Source organism: Nomascus leucogenys, chromosome 5 (assembly GCF_006542625.1).
Source record: "Nomascus leucogenys isolate Asia chromosome 5, Asia_NLE_v1, whole genome shotgun sequence".
Lineage (NCBI taxonomy): Eukaryota > Metazoa > Chordata > Mammalia > Primates > Hylobatidae > Nomascus > Nomascus leucogenys.
In genome coordinates this window covers 738,816-757,226 of record NC_044385.1, presented here as the reverse complement: position 1 = coordinate 757,226, position 18,411 = coordinate 738,816, and the positions used below count along the sequence as shown (strand labels likewise).

The 18,411-nt window shown below is 40.8% G+C and overlaps 2 protein-coding genes across 6 annotated transcripts in view; one reads left to right on the top strand and one right to left on the bottom strand.

Annotated features, from left to right (window-relative positions):
- GCSAML (germinal center associated signaling and motility like) overlaps positions 1-18,411 on the top strand; it is a 58,014-nt gene that overhangs the window by 12,693 nt on the left and 26,910 nt on the right. The window contains exons 2-3 of one of the 5 annotated variants that reach the window (XM_012506476.2): positions 7,418-7,533; positions 17,691-17,863. The exons of 2 other annotated variants lie outside the window; for them this stretch is intronic. In XM_012506476.2, coding sequence (XP_012361930.1) covers positions 17,835-17,863 — 29 coding nt within the window. In that variant the 5' untranslated portion in view covers positions 7,418-7,533; positions 17,691-17,834. The remainder of the gene's footprint in view (positions 1-7,417; positions 7,534-17,690; positions 17,864-18,411) is intronic. 2 more of the 5 variants (XM_004088012.2, XM_012506475.2) reach the window with 2 other exon arrangements.
- LOC105739715 (olfactory receptor 2C3) lies at positions 152-1,094 on the bottom strand. Its single transcript, XM_030812478.1, is given in 2 exon segments — positions 152-874; positions 876-1,094. Coding segments are annotated over 2 exon segments (942 nt in total).

Here is an 18,411-nt window from a genome sequence, read left to right as displayed (position 1 = left end):
TGGAAATGGCATGAGCACATTCCTTTCAGATTTCCATCTACCTTGAGCTCAAACAATATTAGAAGAAAAACGACATCCCCAGTGCCCTGTCCTCCAAGGTCAGTTTGCTCTACGTAAACTTGATCTTCCTTCTCAGAAGGGACTGGAGTCTCTAAATTTGCGCCAGCTTGCCGGCAGAGCCACAGCAGTTCTCTAATACGGTGTGCCGGAGGGCGCTCTTCACCTCCGTGTTCCTCAGCGCAGGGGTGACTACGGTGTAGAAGAGAGCTATGAACTTGCCCTGCTCATGGGAGGTGCTCTTGGCTGGCTGGAGGTACATGAAGATGATGCTCCCGTAAAACAGAGACACCACGGCCACGTGGGAAGAACAGGTGTTGAATGCCTTTCTCCGCCCTTCTGCTGACCTGATCTTCAACATGGCCCGGGCAATGTGGCCGTAAGAGACCAGGATGAGCCCCAGAGGCAGGACAACAAAGACAAAGCTGGGCAGGTACATCTCCATCTCATTGAGGCTGGTATCCACACAAGCCAGTTGCATAATGAGGGGCATCTCGCAAAAGAAGTGGTCGATGCAATTGTTCCCACACAGCGGTAGGAGCACCGTGAGGGTGGAGCCCACCATGCTGGTGGTGAGACCCCCCAGCCAGGAGGCCAAAGCTAGCCCAAGGCAAAGCTGAGGATGCATAATGACAGTGTAATGGAGTGGCCTGCAGATGGCAGCGTAGCGGTCATAGGACATGGTGGCCAGTAGGACACACTCGGTTGCCCCTAGCCAATGGGAGATATAGAACTGGACCACACACCCTCCATAGCTTATGGTTTTCTGTGGTCCCCAGAGGTTGGCCAGGAGCCGTGGGACAATGCTCGTGGTGAAAGCTCATGTCCAGGAAGGAGAGGTTGGCAAGAAAGAAGTACATAGGCGTGTGGAGGTGCACATCCGTACGGGAGACCAGAATGATGATGCCATTGCCCAAGATCGATACCACGTAAAAACCCAAGACAACTATGAAGAGGACAGTTTCTAGTGAGGGTCGTGCAGAGAAGCCCAGGAGGACAAAGACTTCTGGAGAAGTCACATTGGCTATTTCCATCATTGTATGCTGGGGGTGGGGCAAAAGGCCACCTGTGGGAAGAGCCCAGGGCATACAGGGCATGAGACATGAAGCAATTACATCAGTTACCAAACATTAAAAGTAAATTTTAGTTCATTTTATCTTGTTCTTTTTTAGAGACACAATCTCACTGTGTTGCCCAGGCTAACTTCCAACTCTTGGGATCAAGCAATCCTCCCACCTCAACTTCCTTAGTAGGCTGAGAATACAGGCACGCACTACCATGCCTGGCTAAAAGTAAATTTTATACCCATTGTTTTCAAAAGTAGCCACTCAACAGCTCTGTGGATGGCATTGCATTACCTTCCTCACAGCCAACTTGGACTGTATAATAAAAGACTGGGGGGTGTTCACTGTCTGGGGAAAATGGACATTCATGCAAAATCCTTAGCACTGTTTTTTTAAAATTGAAATATTATAGTAACAACATCTATATGCAACCTAAATGTTTAGCAATAAAGGGTTAGTCAGGTAGAGGGTGGTCTTTCATGTGATGAACCGCTGTACAGGCATTAAAATTGTGCCCTCTCAAATTCCACAATCATCTGAAAATTTTTGTCGTCATTAAGTATATCCAGTTTTTTTTTTGTTTGTTTTTTTTTTTGAGACGGTGTCTCGCTGTCGCCCAGGCTGGAGTGCAATGGCGCGATCTCGGCTCACTGCAGGCTCCGCCCCCCAGGGTTCACGCCGTTCTCCTGCCTCAGCCTCCCGAGTAGCTCCCGAGTATATCCAGTTTTTTATCCCTAATTACCACCCATGCTCCTACCACTCTGGCCCATCTTGCCATCATTTACCATCTGGATTTTGATCTCATACTCTAACTCATCTCTCTGCTTCTCCTTTGCTCCCCTTCCAAGTACTCTCAAAAAAGTGTTGGGGCTCAGAAAATGATAGCCCAACATGAAGGCCTCAGAAGCAAAAGTTTCTCTTTCTCCTGCCTTCTTGTCCCTGGCCCCTCATTCTTCCCCGTGGTTAGCCATAGAAATTAGAATCCCTCTTCCCCAAGGTGACACATAGAAACCAGAGCCCCTTTTCCTCAAAGCCAGCCATAAAACCTAAAAATGTTACTCTAACTTTCCCTCCACCTTTCTATGTTAAAAATAGCCATAAATAAATTATCTGACCTACCTTACTGGATCGTAGGTCATAAGACCTCCATTCCAGAGAGGTCTTACTCCATACCAAGAAAAAAGGAGCACTGCTCAGAGAAGCCAAAAAGAGTCTCACAGATGGGTCTTGCTGGGCTTCGTCACTCAGTCCATCAGCATTAGATCATGCCCTTCATGTTCAATCATATTTCTACATGGCTGTCCATATGTCTTTGAACCTAAGCATAAAAATGGGAAGTTTCTCCTGTATCTTTGGATCCTCATCTGAAGGCTCCTCTGTCATGTAAAACTATGATCAAATAAATGTGTATGTCTTTTCTCCTATGAATCTGCCATTTGTCAGTTGATTTCTGTGAAATTTCAGAGGATGAAGGTGAAATTTTCCCTCACTCCTACGAAAGCAATCAGAGGATTACATTAAGACATATGATCACGTCAGTCTGCTGCTCAACACCCTAATTGTCTTAGTACAAGGCTTGCAGCTGCAGTTTGCTATACTTACAGTGCTTTCTCCCCAAGACATCCACACACCCCCTTTCTCACCTTCTTCAGGCCATTTTTGAAAAGTCACCTTATAACTGAGGCCCTCCCTCACTGTATTATATAATATTGAAAACCCTCACAACTCCCTTCTCTCTCTTTCCTGAATTATTTTTATATAAGGTGATAATCTTATAACAAATAAACTACTCTTATTTCTTTTGTTTGCTACCTGTCTCGCTCCACTAGATTGTAAATTCCATGGAGACACAGTTTTGTCTTTTGTTTACCTCTGGGTCCCCAGTGTCTAACCCAGTGTATGATACACAGTAGTCCCTTAATCAATATTCATGGACCTGCATCGTGAAACAGGTTGCTAGAAAGGTTCTGTGGGGTGGAAGAGGCAGGACTAGAGTAATATGAAGGCAGAGTGGAAGGACTCAGCATAAACTTTCAGTAGTGTTGTCAGGAAAGAGCTCTTGGAACTACCAGAGGCATGCAGAGGGGTCTGGACTATCCTCTGCTTTCGTACAGTTGGAATAAAACAAACACGATTTAGCAGGAGCAGTTCATAAAGTCAGAAACTGGACAATTTCAGTGTGCTTCAGATGTCCCTGAAGACCTCTCGGGCCCTTCTTTGCAAAAACATTAATTCTAGCCTGTATTTTAAAAAGAAGAATCAATTTATTATAGTTAAGATTTACCCAAATTTGGGGAACAGAGCAGCTGTGAACTTAACTATCAGCCTTCTTAAAATCCCAGAGAGTAGAATTTACCTATCCCTGTAACTGGAAGTCAATTAAACAAAATAGACATGAACAGACACGTGCATTCAGTTTTAAAAATACAGGTAGGTTTTCCATTGTGCATGTATAGAAATGAGGCTCAGAAAACTCCAAGCATTTGTTAAAATTCACATGTGGAAGCTGTCCCAGTGTGAACTTACTGTGTCAGAATACTGAGACAATCGTCTGGCCTGTATATAGTAGGCCAAGGAAGCATTAATACTGTGGGAGAAGGCATCCTGGAGAATACATTCCAACCTCCTCCAAATCAGGGAGGCAAGCCGGGGGCGGTGGCTCATGCCTGTATTCCTAGCACTTTGGGAGGCTGAAGTGGGGGGAATCGCTTGAGCTCAGGAGTTTGAGACCAGCTTGGGCAACATAGTGAGAGATTGTCTTTACAAACGAATAAAATAAAATGACTGAGTGTGGCTGTGTGTTCCTGTAGTCTCAGCTACTTGGGAGACTGAGGCCAGAGGATGGCTTCAGCCCACGAGATCAAGGCTGTAATGAGGCGTGATTGTGCCACTGCACTCCAGCCTGGGCAACAGAGCAAGACCTTGTCTCAAAACAACAACAAACAAACAAACAAATCAGGGAGGTAGTTGAGACCTGTCAGAACGTGGATGTTTTCATCATGTGAATGATGAAGAGAGAAAAGATGAACTGGGATTGGGGGAGTTAGGTACAACTGAGTCATGACACAGTCAAAGTGGGTGTACTGTATACAGAGTCACTGCAGGTGAGCTGAAAAACAACAGGTTAAACTGACAACTGCATTATGACCCGTGGGTGTATTATATCCCATCTGGAAAGATAAAAATTTTGTTGACTCACAGTTGATAACATACAGACAATATGTAAATGATGCTGAGAGAGGAACCACAAGGTCACTCATGAGGTAATAGTTTAGTAGAATTTTTGAGGAAAAAGAGATCTTTGTGGTGATCTGATCTACTTCTAGAAATGTTTAGTAACTTATCCAAAGCCCCTGGGCTGCTTAGTCATACTGGAGCTATACCCAAGATACTCAGATGCTTAGTACAAAAATAGCATTTTCAGTAAAGGAAGAGGTTTGCTTACCCACAGAGATTCACTAAAATTGTCACAATTAAAAACTCACTTTTCAAAACGCAACCCTATCCCAAACACTGTGCCATTAAGACAAAGATAGCATACTGAAAGTTAAGGAAACATCTTGCGTTCAAATTTTGTCTGAGTTAATTAGGCAGTCACAAACTGTATCGCAGAGCATAGGCAACCTGCTAAAATATCAAAGGCCACATGAGAAAATCAGATCATTTAAATGGATCAGTGCTCATCAATTTTAATTGGAATTAACAGAAAGTCTGAGATCCCAGTTTATCTTAAATACCATAAAAAACAACAACAAACAAATGACAAAATTCAAAATGTCACTTACTAATGGTGAGCTAGCAACGTCATCTCCATTTATGCAGGGTGGAAAATGTTGTAAAATAGGCAATATTTTATTGAAAAGACTGATAACATTCATGAATTCAATTCATGTGGCATTAAAAAAATAGGAGATTAGCCAAGGGATTTTAAAGCCCTGCAAATAGTGGAAATCTCTAAGTCGGTGGTAGCAGACGTGTTAGATTCTGTTCAAATTCATGTCTAAAGGACACATTATTAAGTATTTAAATCACAATGGGATTGAACTAGAAGAAAGCACTTAAAATATTTTGTAAGAAAATTGATAATCAAAGGAGTGAGAATGGCTCATGGTGTTTCCAGATGAGAAATTATATGCAGACCCCAAAGGACAAAGTGTTACATAAAGTCCTTATAATTCTAAGACATTGATTGTTAACCCCTGGAGCCTTCAGGAGGGAGCCTGAGGGTGATGGTATATATCAGGGGAGTAAAAGTGGAGGGAAAAAAGCTTTTGGGATTTCTTTCCCTGTTGGATAATTATAACTTCATTGTATTACACACACAGAATTGTTTCTTTTTTTATGACTAGAATATTATTTTAGTTTTGTATACCACCAAACTGCTTATGGAGCATAAGAATCAAGTCTCTCCATCATGTAGTGGGGGAGAGTCTGAGACATTTGCTCATTCTGTTAATTTTGATACATGCTGCTATAGACTCTTTTTAAAAAAAACCCATTGATTTTATTATTGGTATATACATCAGTGATGAGATAATGTTTTTCTTAATAAGTTAAATTTATCAATTTATTTTTATTTTGGTAAAATACAGATAACATATAAATTTATCATTATAACTATTTTAAGTGTGCAAGTCAGTGGAATTAAGTTCTTTCACAAGACTGTACCATCACCTCTATCAAGCATCAGAAGTTTTTCATCACCTCAAATGGAAAACCTGTAGCCATCAAGCAGTCTTCATTTGCCAGCTCTCCCTAGCCCTGCCAGCCACTAATCTGCTTTCTCTCCGTATGGATTTGCCTATTTTGCATATTACATATGAATGGACTTATATCATACATGTTATTGTGTCTGGTTTCTTTCATTTAACATGATATTTTCAAGGTTCATCTATGTTGTAGCATGTATCAGTACTTCATTCTCTTTTAAAGAGGAATAATATTCCATTCTATGACTCTACCACCTTTTGTTTATTCATCTGTTGACAGACATTCGGGTTTGTTTGTTGATGAACATTTGAGTTGTTTCTACCTTTTGGCTATTGTGAATAGAGTTGCTATGAACATTCGCATACAAGTTTTTGTCTGAACTCCGTTTCTGATTCTATTGGGTATACCTGGGAGTGGAATTGCTAGGTCTTATGGAAATTCTATGAACAACTTACTATTGAACCAGCAAACTTTTCTGCTGCAGCTAAACCATCTTTACGTTTCTACAAGCAATTTGTGTTCCAGTTTCTCCACACAATCACCAGCACTTGTTATTTTCCACTTTTTACAATCTTTTTTTTCCTTTATGGCCATTGTAGTGGATACAAAGTGTCATCTCATTGTGGTTTTGATTTGTGTTTCCCTAGCAGCAAATAATGTTGTGCATTTTTTACTGTGCTTGTTGGCCACTTACTTATCTTCTTTGGAAAAATTTCTATTCAAGTCTTTTGCCCATTTTTTGATTGGGTTGTTTGTCTTTTTGTAAGTGTTCCTTATATACTCTGAATATTATACCCTTATGAAATACCTGATTTGCAAATATTTTCTCTCATTCTGTATATTGTCTTTTAACTCTTTTGACAATGTCTTTTGATGAACAAAAGTTTCTAATTTTGATGAAGACTAATTTATCTATTTTTGTTGTTGTTGTTTTTGGTTTTCATGTCATATTTAACAAAACAGTGAGACTTCCAAGGTCATGAAAATGTATTTCTATGATTACTTCTAAGAGTTTTTAAATTTTTTTGCTCTTTCATTTAGGCTTTTGATATATTTTGAGTTACTTTTTGTATATGCTGTAAGGTAGGGAGGGTCCAACTTCATTCTTTAGCAGGTGTCAATCCAGTTGTGTTGAACTGGATATACGTATTGAAAGGATTACACTTTCTCTATTGACACCCTTGTCAAAAATCAAGTGACATAAACCCATAGATGTATGTTAGCTAGTATCTAGTCTAATGGGTCCAAATATGAACCGTATTCTGAAGACTCTCTGAATTATATTCCTGGCCAGCACCTCTATGCCAAACTTCAGATTCATATATCTAACTGCCTATACTACAGCTTCATTTGGATGGTGTTATGAACCGAACTGTGCCCTACACCCATTCATATGTTGAAACCATAACCCCCAATGTGACTGTATTTGGAGATAGGGCCCTTAAGGTGATAATTATGAGTAAATGAGTTTATAAGAGTGGCAGTCTAATGTCATAAGATTGGAATACTTATAAAAAGAGTAAGAAATACTAGCTATCTTCCCTCCCTCCCTACCCCACTCTCTATTTCTTTCCACACATGCACAGAGGAAAGGCCAGATGAGGACACAGCAAACAGGCAGATGGCTGTGAGATGGAAGGGAAGCCTCATCAGAAACCAACCCTGAGGGTACCTTGATCTTGGACTTCCAGTCTCCAGAACTGTGAGAAAATACATTTCTGTTGTTTGCCACCACCCAGTTTGTGGTATTTTGTTATGATATCCTGACCTGCCTAATACAGATGGCTAATGCAAAGCTCCAATGCAACACTTTAGAAAATGAACCCTGTTGTACACCTGACCTCCTCCAGCTGCAGTCTCCTCTTCTCAGTTGATGACAACTGAGAACTCTATTCTTCCATTTGCTTAGTCCAGAAGCTTGGAGTCCATGTGGTTCCAAACCCCTGGCACAGTATGCCAATCACTGAAATGATGAGTTTTGCGGCAAAGAATGAGTTTATTTATGAGGGAGTCAAGTGAGAAAGCAGGAGAACAGGTCTCAAATCAGTGTGCCTGAAAATGGGATTTTAGGGATATTTATGGGATAGAGGAGTGAGGTGGTCCAAGGTGTAGGAAAATGTGATTGCGGTAGGAAAAAATGAGGTAATCAGTAATCTGTTCAAATATAGTCAAACTTCATGGCTCTTCATAGCACACATGTTCACAAAATGGTGTCGTTAACATGATCTGAGGGTGGAGTTTTGGGCACTGTGACATCCAAAGGTCACCCATTGGATATTCACGCAGGTCCAGTTGGGGGCCAGTGGTTTCAGCTAGCTTGAACTGGACAAGACTTGACCCTAGTTCCTGAAAAAGAACTTAAGCAATCGTTACCACAGTGATCTATATGTGAGAGATGTTATCTATAAGGAAACTGGTGGAAGTTTTATTATATATTGCTTAGCTACGTGACCTTTAGCTATGAAAATCTTAAAATAAACTAGAAGCAAGTGAGCAACTAAAAGCAAGCGACTAAAGCCAGTGAGGCAAGTTAAGTCTGGGCCTAATCAGGGGAGCCCTCGGCCTCAAACACTGACCCCTCTCATTTCCACGACCTCTGTTCCTCACGTATAATCTGTCAGCAAATCCTTTTGACTCTACTTTTAAAGATATCCAGATTACAATTATTTTTACAATGAATCACCCTGTCTCAGCTAGATCACTTGTATTAAAATCACAACCATTTTACTTGAAAATGCTTCACCGACTTCCTACCTGACTCTGTAAATACCCCATGTTGTTTCATAATCCATGAGTATCTACCGTCTGCGCCTTCCCCTTCCATACACATTACCTCTCTGATCCCAATTCCCACCACTTCTCCCATTCCTCCTTTGACTGCAGCCTCACGGGCCTCCTTGCTCCTCAAACACGCCAGGCTCTCACTTGCCATGCTGCTTTTAGCTCTTGCCGGTTCCTCTGCCTAGAATAGTCTCTCTCTCTCTTTTTTTGATACAGAGTCTCGCACTGTTGCCTGGGCTGGAGTGCAGCGGCCCGATCTCAGCTCACTGCAACCTCTGCCTCCCGGGATTACAGGCGTGCGCTACCACGCCTGGGTAATTTTTTGTATTTTTAGTAGAGACGGGGTTTCACCATGTTGGCCAGGCTGGTCTCGAACTCCTGACCTCGTCATCCACTCGCCTCAGCCTCCAAAAGTGCTGGGATTACAGGCTTGAGCCACCACACCCAGCCAGTTTCCATCTCTTAACAAGTGCTTGGCTGAGGCCTCACATCTGTCCTTAACCTTTACCTCAGAGGCATTTTCCCTGATGGTGTTACTTCGAATTGTCAAACTTATCCTTTTCCCACTTCTGCTCTATTTCTCTCCGGAGCACTGTTCACCACATATTGAAGCATTCTCCACACTTATTTTTACTTATGTGTCTTGTTCCGTCAGAATAGAAGCTCATGAAGGCGGTAGTGTCTACTCTGTTTCTTCTGCATCCCCAGTTTCTGAGCCTGGGCACGAAGATGCAGCTTAATAAAGGAGTGCTGATGAGTGAGCAGATGTGTGAACTGAAGGAGGGGCAGCGACCACTGTGGGGATGCAAGAGCAAGTAGAGGAAGGAGGCCTCACTTTATTGCAAACAAGCAATCTTTCTGCAACTCGTCAGAAGGATTAGAAAGGATAAGAGGGCACTCTGGGTTTTGCAGTTTCTCATTTCTTTTCAATTCACATAGAACACAATCACTCCACTACCAAATATTTGTCATTCGTGCATTTCCTAAACTGTAACCACCTGTAAGGAAAAAACTCAAGAGCCTTTGAGAAAGTTGTAATGTCTTGCATATCCTCATTTTTATATGTTCTCTATTTCTGTTGAGAAGGCATTGAGTTACTGAGTATTAAAAATAAAAGAAACTGCTGAAAAGAATTTTTTTTCAAAAATGACACAAATATTCTTTTAAGTGACAATTACACTACCCAAGCCTTTTATTTTTTCACTCAGACATTTCTTTACCTATTTGGTCATAGTTTTTTCTAAACATATGCTGGTTTAAATTAAAATACTGTGACTATTTTCTTGCAAACCTTTTTCAATTTTTGTTTTCCTATTGAAGCTATTAAAACAACAAGGAAATGCCTCTTGCTAGTTAGAGCAGTGCATTACTTATAATTAATGTCTTTTGGCAATTTCCCAGCAATTGAGCTTCTCAGAACTCAAGTTTCCATGGTATATCCTTGAGCAAAGCAGTAGGTTTGGCCTCCCGTGTCATATGGATCACAGTTAGTGGGGTAGAATATTGAGAACTAATTCAGCTATCCATTATACATCGGTATTTTCTGCACGGTCTCATCACGGCCTATACGGAGTACTCAGTCTCATCCCAAGATGGCTGAAACTGGGGTGCAGACGGAACCAAGGCGGAGCCCAAATAAAAAATCAGGTCTCCTGCACACAGAAAATGAATGGTGTTTTCAAATCAATCTGCAAGTCAAAAAACACACAGACAGACACTCCAAATTTGAGATGTTGGCCTGAAACCCGGCTGCTTCTTGAAACAGAAAACCCTTAGATGAGTAGTAATAGGGATTTCTATTTTTAAGAATGGCAGAGGACTCCTAGAAAAGATGGATAGAAAAACTTGGCTGGGCACAGTGGCTCACATCTGTAATCCCAGCACTTTGGGAAGCTGAGGTGGGCGGATCACTTGAGGTCAGGAGTTTGAGACTAGCCTGCCCAACATGGTGAAAACCTGTCTCTACAAAAAATAAAAAAATTAGCTGGGCATGGTGGCTTGTGCCTGTAGTCCCAGCTACTCAGGAGGCTGAGGAGGGAGAATCGCTTGAACCCAGGAGGCAGAGGTTGCAGTGAGTCGAGATTGTGCCACTGTAGTCCAGCCTGGGCAACAGAGTGAGACTCTGTCTCAAAAAAAGAAAAAAAAAAGGAAAAAGAAAAAGAAAAGATGAGTAGGCAAACTAATAAATACACTTTTTGTGTTTTCATACCGCAACTAATTTATTTTAGAAAAAATGCATGCCAAGCTGGGCATAGTGGTACATACCTGTAGTCCCAGCTACTGGGGAGGCTGAGGCAGGAAGATCATTTGAGCCCAGGAGTTCTAAGCTTTAGCACGCTCTGATCATGCCTGGGAATAGCCAGTGCATCTCAGCCAGGGCTACACAGTGAGACCTTGTCTTTTAAAAAAAGGAAGAAAGAAGTAAAAAGCAAAGAAAATGTATGCTAGTATGATATTTTCAATGCAAAGTAACTCCTTGTAGAATACTGGTGGTCCAAGGAGCAGCATATGGAAAAGGTGGAAGGAAATAATTGCACAGAAAATCCCAAAGTGGATCATTCAGTTCTTGTAGGTATATTTTGTTCTAGACCGCATTTTTTAAATGTACTTTGAGTGTCCAAATACCTCAAATAGAAGAGCGAATTGCTCTCTAGGTTTTGGGTTTATGCAAACCTGAAATTTTCAGTATCAATAAAATCTTTAAATTTTACTTGCTACATACTTCTTGAAGGGAGACGTTGCTTGACATTTTAATTTTACCTAAGCTAAGCCTGAAACAGGTTTTTTTTAAAAACTACAGTATCTAGTCACCCTTGTGATGTGAAAGCTTCTCTTCTACAAAGAATGGCATGAATTTAGCAAACAAGGGCTTCTAATTTAATGACTATTTGACTAGAATTATTAAAATTCTACTTAGTCCAAAATAAAATTACCAAGAAGAATATGTAAAATACATAGGAAATTAAAAATAGAATTTGCCCCAGATAATCAGTGCAGGAGTAGCTGTCTACAATTAGTTGGCAGCAAGCTGCATGAGACCTGGTAGAAGACAGAGGATCTGTGTAGAGCTGTAGACCAGAATAATATGAGGAAGCACATATTCTGCAACCAAATATCTGTCCTTAGCTTCCCTAACTGCAGGATCTAATCAACAGCGGAGCCAGCAGGGAGCGCCAAGCTGGCCTTACTCAGTCTCATGGCTAGAATCAGTGCCCTTGAAAACAAGGCAAAAGAAATGCCCATCATTTGGACATAATATAAGTAATTGTCTCTAGTACAGTATGTCTTTCAATTGGAAGCATAAGAACAAGATGTTCACAGTTGTTATTAAGCATGTGTCAAAGCATCAGTTATTGATATATTCGTATTTATTGTTACAGTAGTCCCCCCTGATCAGTTACCCACGGTGTACTACAATAAGGTATTTTCAGAGACAGAACACACATTCACATAGCTTTTATTACAGTATATTGTTATAATTGTTCTATTTATTATTATTAATCTCTTGCTGTGCCTGATTTATGAATTAAACTTTATCATAAGCATGTATAGGAAAAACATAGTATATACAGGGTTCCGTAGTACCCATGGTTTCAGGCATCCACTGAACTGGGGGGCTCTTGGAAATTATCCCCCATGGATAAGGCGGAACAGTGTATTATAGTAATTATTGCGGGCAAAGCAGAAAGACAAAAGAGCTGGTTCTAAAAGCATTTGAATAATAGGGACTTATATAGAGTTACTCCAGAAACAAATACCCAAGTTAAGATTACTAAACTATATGTGAATTTATTTAACTTTCCACTTAAAATAAATCAAAACTACTTGGCTTCTCTACCAGCCATAAGTTATTGGTAATAACTTACCAATTTCTGCAGGTTAACCTCTAATCTTATTAAAAAAATTTTTTTAGAGACAGGGTCTCACTCTGTCACCCAGGCTGGAGTGCAGTGGCATGATCATAGCTCACTGCAGCTTCAAACTCCTGGGCTCAAGGGATCCTCTAATACCAGTCTCTGGAGTAGCTGGGACTGACTACAAGTGTGCGTCACCCTGGTTTAACTTCTAATTTTATGTGAACAAGAGAACCTTTATAAGTTGCTAATTATTAGTGTCAAACAAAACAATGGGCACCAGAGCATTGAAAAACAAGCTGAGTTGATCACTGATAATGGATAGGACCACATGTCACTAAAAGAAACACACCACACAGGCCGCTGAGTGAAAACTTCATGTGAGGTTGTAGAGAGAGAGCTCATGATGGCTGTGCTGATGAAAGGTCGAAATTTTGCATACTTGGAAGGACAGAATTAGGCCACAGATCTGTAGACAGTTTGTTAAACCGAATTGTATCATTCATCAGTCAGGAAAACATTTTTAGTTAGGTCCTGATGCTAAAAGAGTTGGTAAATAAGACCTCTGCAAGTTTTTCAACACTATTAGCTTTGGGTTTTATATCCTTCGAAGTTTCTGTTCATATAACAGCTTCTGCCGGGCAGCTGCACGTAGGGAAACACAACTCTCAGCTGTGATATATTCAGGCAAGTGGTGTCATAAAGAGAAACCTTCCATTTACATTTGCAAATATATCATGACCACAAAGGTACATTCCCCACAAGTTTCACATGAGGATCAATTAGGCTAATGAGAAAATTCTTGTCTGGGCAGGGTGGCTCACACGTATAATCCCAGCACTTTGAGAGGTGGGTGGATCGCTTGAGCCCAGGAGTTCAAGACAACATGGCAAACATGGACAACAGGGCAAAACGCTGTCTCTACCAAAAAAACAAAAACAAAAATTATCTGGGCGTGGTGGCATGCCCTGTAGTCCCAGCTGCTCGGGAGCCCAAGGCAGGAGAATCACTTGAGCCTGGGAGGTTGAGGCTGCGGTGAGCAAAGATCACACACTGCACTCCAGCCTGGGCAACAGAGTGGGACCTGTCTTAAAACAAAAATAAAAAAGAACATTTTTTTAGTATGAAATAATAATAATAAATAACCAAGCAGTCTTCATTTTGCCTTTTACCAAATTTGAGGTAATTTCTTTCTATCATACAACAAATATAACAAGATTTAAATGTAGTCAAGCAATGACATTGAAAACATTCGAAGCCAAATATCCGATTTGGTGAAATGTTAGCTTTTTCAATGGTTAATTCTCATCTTATTGGTCATTCCTTAAAAATGAAATAATTGAGTCAGATTTGAGAGTTTGTTTCTCGACCCTGTACTTAGGTAAGGAATTGGTTTTGGTTCCAATATTATCTGCAAACGAGCAGGGACTCGCTGTCAACAGGTGTTGCACTGTTTCAGTGCACACGCTTGGTCTGGCTCCATGCCTTGCAGGAGTGACTGAGACAAGATCCCCTACTCCTCTGGTGGGCAGCTCCTGCTGTGGATTTAATGTTACAAATATCTACAATTTTCTCTATAGGCAAATTTGCCAGCTAGTATTAACAATGATAAGAACTGTCAATAATACGTCAGGATTTATTTGTAAGAATATTAACTGTAGCATTATTGCAACAGAAAAACTGGAAACAACAACAAAAAAAGAACCGGTTGAAAACAATCATTATGATGATTATACAGAGGGGGTACTTTGCACCCATTAGTAATGTTAAGAAAATGTATTTAATCATAGTCATCCTAACAGGTATGAGAGCTCTCCTCGTGGTTTTCATTCGTATTTCCCTAACAATTAGTGATGTTGAATATCTTTTCATAGACCTGTTGGCCATTTGCATGTCTTCTTTGGAGAGGTGTCTATTCAGTACCTTTGCCCATTTTCAAAATTGGGTTATGTTTATTTATTTAGTTATTTTTGCTATTGAGTTGTGTGAGTTCCTTAAATTTTTTGGTAATTAACCCCTTATTAAATAAATGGTTTGCAAATATTTTCTCCCACTCCATAGGTTGCCTTTTCACTCTGATTGTTACAGCATAGTATCTCTAGTTAAAAATAAGGTATTGTGTATTTAACAATTCTTTGAGTGTAGATCTCATGTTAATTGTTCTTACTACAAAAACAAAAAAGAAAAAATCACAAAGAGATACAAGGAAACTGTTGGAGATGATAGATATCTTTCGTACCTTGACTGTGGTGATGGCAGCATAAATGTACGCATGTGTCCAAACTCATCAAATTATGTACATTAATTATATTCACTTTCTTATATGTCAGTATATCAACAAAGCTAGGAAAGAAATAAAATAAATTTTTGTTTGTTCGTTTTGTTTTGTTTTGTCCAATGATGGGAGGGTTTCACTCAGGCTGATGTGCAGTAGCTATTCACGGGCATGATCATTGCACACTACGGCTTCGAACTCCTGGGCTCAAGCAATCCTCCTGCTTCAGCCTCCCAAGTGGATGGGACTACAGGCACATGCTACCACACCTGGCTGAGAAAATGGTCTTTTTTTTTTTTTTTTTTTTGAGACGAGTCTTGCTCTGTCACCCAGGCTGGAGTGCAGTGGTACGATCTCGGCTCACTGCGAGCTCCGCCTCCTGGGTTCACACCATTCTCCTGCCTCAGCCTCCCGAGTAGCTGGGATTACAGGCGCCCGCCACCACGCCTGGCTAATTTTTTGTATTTTTAGTAGAGACGGTGTTTCACCATGGTCTCGATCTTCTGACCTTGTGATCCGCCCGCCTCGGCCTCCCAAAGTGCTGGGATTAAAGGCGTGAGCCACCGCGCCCGGCCGAAAATGGTCTTTAAAATGTATATAATGGCATGATAACACTTATGTGCAAAGGATGATCCTATTTTTGGAAACTTTTAAATCAGTGGGTGCATGTTTGTTTTCACAAAGCAAGGATGATAAATGTGTGCATCAGAATTCACAAGGGGGCTGGATGTGGTGGCTCAAGCATGTAATCCCAACACTTTGGGAGGCCAAGGCAGGAGGATCGCTTCAGCTCAGGAGTTTGAGATCAGCCTGGGCAATGTAACAAGACCTTGTTTCTACTAAAATAAAAAAAAAAAAAAAAAAAGATTAGCATAGTGTGATGGCACACGCCTGTGGTCCCAGCTACTTGGGGGATGGGGAGGGAGGATCGCTTGAGTCTGGGAGGTACAGGCTGCAGCTGAGCCCTGATCATGCCACTGTACTCCAGCCTGGGCAACAGAACAAGACCCTGTCTCAAAGACAAAAACAAACAAACGAAAAAGCACAAGAAGGTAGTTGAGGGTAGTAGGATTCTGGGTTATTTAAATATTTTATTTTTTCTTATTTGTACTTAATTTTCTACATGGCATTGAGAATCTAAATCAAGTTGAATATTGTGCATGTCTTTGTTCTCAAACAGCAGCCATCGCCATAATAATGGCAGAATACCTACGGCTTACTGAGATTCCCTTTCACGTAGCTCCTATCCATTCTACAGATGGAGAACGTGAGTTCCAGGAGATTTGTTTACCAGACCAATTTATGCTAGGATGGGACAGAATGGGAGTTAGAGGTGCTGAAAAAATGGAAACCTTTCATGTTACCACATTTCTGTCATTCAGTGACTAAAAACTAACATGGACCTACTTACTTGAGCATTTGAGGATTAATGAGCTTATTTGTGAGTAATCAGATAAGAGAAACAAAGATTTATTTCAGTAGCTCTCAAATTTTAGTAGGGAACAGGAGGACTCCACCCCCAAGAGTTTCTGATTCAGCAGGTTTTAGGTGGATATTGAGAATTTGCATTTCTAATAAGTTCTCAGTGATGCCGTGTTTCTGGTCAAGGACAGCAATGGTGGATCACATTTCTTAGTGCCTTTACTGATCCATGGATTGGCTGGAGTGGCATCACCTGGGAACTTGTCAGAAAGGCAGAATATTGATCCCAGTTTGAAAGAGTCAGAATCTGCATTTTAACAGGATCCTCGGGTGATTTGCTTACATGAGAAAGTTTGGGAAGCAGCACTTTGGTACATAGGTTGTCAAATAGGAATTAGACAAATCATAAATCTGAAATGGGGTGTTGACATTCCTGCTTCTAATATAGTTTTCTCATGTTTATGATCGATAAATAAATAATACAAAACTTATAAATAATGATAAAGCACTCCAGAGTCCTGAGTTCTGCCACTGGTTAACAGTCAATTAAACTTCCTCAGTCCTGATTTCCTCATTGGGAGAAAAAAAGAGTTGGAATAGGTGAGCATATAGTTTCTGATTTCAGCAAATAGATTTTGTGTCGTTGGAAGCTGAAGAAAATCAACCACCTGTGGTGTAAATCCTTCAGCAGGAGACATCATGAATAAGCGATTTCAGTCTCCTGACAGCCACTGCTCAGAGTCAGCTGTTAGCTAATCTCCTGCCGCTGATATTGTGGCCTTGAAATTATCACCAGAACCAGCTTGTGCTTTGTGGCTCTGGTGGGCAGTGTAGGGGAGGAAGTGGGGGACCAGATGCTGGCAACAGGTCTTCCAGGCCCTGCATTTTCCCCATTGTCATGTTAGTCTTTGAGCTGACAACCAGAACAATGGCTTCTTAACCTACCCCAAATAATTTTGATAACCTTCTATTCTCATCCTTTTTTTCCCTTTTTCGTTCCCATCTTGTCTTTGGAAGTATCAGACCTCTGAGGAAAGGCTATTGACATTTGATCTGATTATCATTGCTAGAGCCACAAAGAGATATTTTATTTCTAATGTTGTTTTTTTCTTTTCCCCAAGAAGAGGCTTTCTCTTTGTATGTTTGGAAGAGGACAACATATTTGGAATCTTGAGATCTCAGATCTCTGTAACGAACAGTTTGCCTAAGAAATCATGAATCCAGATTAATCACTTTTATTCCAGCAAAAATGCAACTCTCTTATTGCCATTCTTGTGTAATCTTATTATTATGCTCATTTTGGAGGAATAGGGAAGTCCTTACCTTGTTTCATCTTGCAATACTAGAATTTCCTTGAGAGCAAAGTGAACCTGGAGTGATAGATTCACTCTCATGTTTCAGTCTGATTTTTTCCCACTGTATGCCCACGTGTGTGTGTATGAGTGCAGACACACACACACACGCACACTCACATTTTCCTTTCCGCCTCCCCTTTCGAGCTCTTCCTGCCTTCTCTATCATGCGCAGGCCTCTGGCAGCTCGTGGTTGGCAGGAGCACGAACCCGTGGTCAGATGCAACGTCCTGCCTCATGCATTTTCCTCTTGGTGCTTTGGTCAGAACTTCAAGTGGAGTGAAACTCAGGAGCTGAGAAACCGAGTCACTGTGAAAAGATGGGAAATTACCTCCTGCGAAGACTCAGGTGAGTCTTGACTCTTGGTGCTGCCTTTCTTGGGACAAAGAGAACAGAGATAAGGAGACTGGACATATGCATTTGTAATGGTGAGGTACATTGTGCTTCTAGAAGGTTGAGCCTGAAGACAGCATCCTCTAGGAGTGCACAGTGATGCCCAGTTGACTCCTTCTCTTGCCTTACTCTGGAAACATGATAGGTTGCCAGATGTAGAAAACAAAAATACTGGATGCTAAGTCACATTCAGATTCCAGAAAAACATTTTTTTTTAGTATGAATGTCCCTCATATAATATTTTGGGCATTATAACATGGGTTGTACTTTACTAAAAAGTTATTCATTGTTTATCTGAAATTCAAATTTAGCAGTGCATCTTGTATTTCATCTGGCAACCCTACACAATTGTCACTTGAATTTTTCTGCTTCTCTTTTTCTTCATGTGGGTGTAGAGCTTAACTTTCCATCCATCAGCTTTGTGGGTTGGTATGAGAATGAACAGTCAGGTCCTTGCAAATTATGGATGCAGGATATGCATTTGAATGCTTTTGACTTTAGTC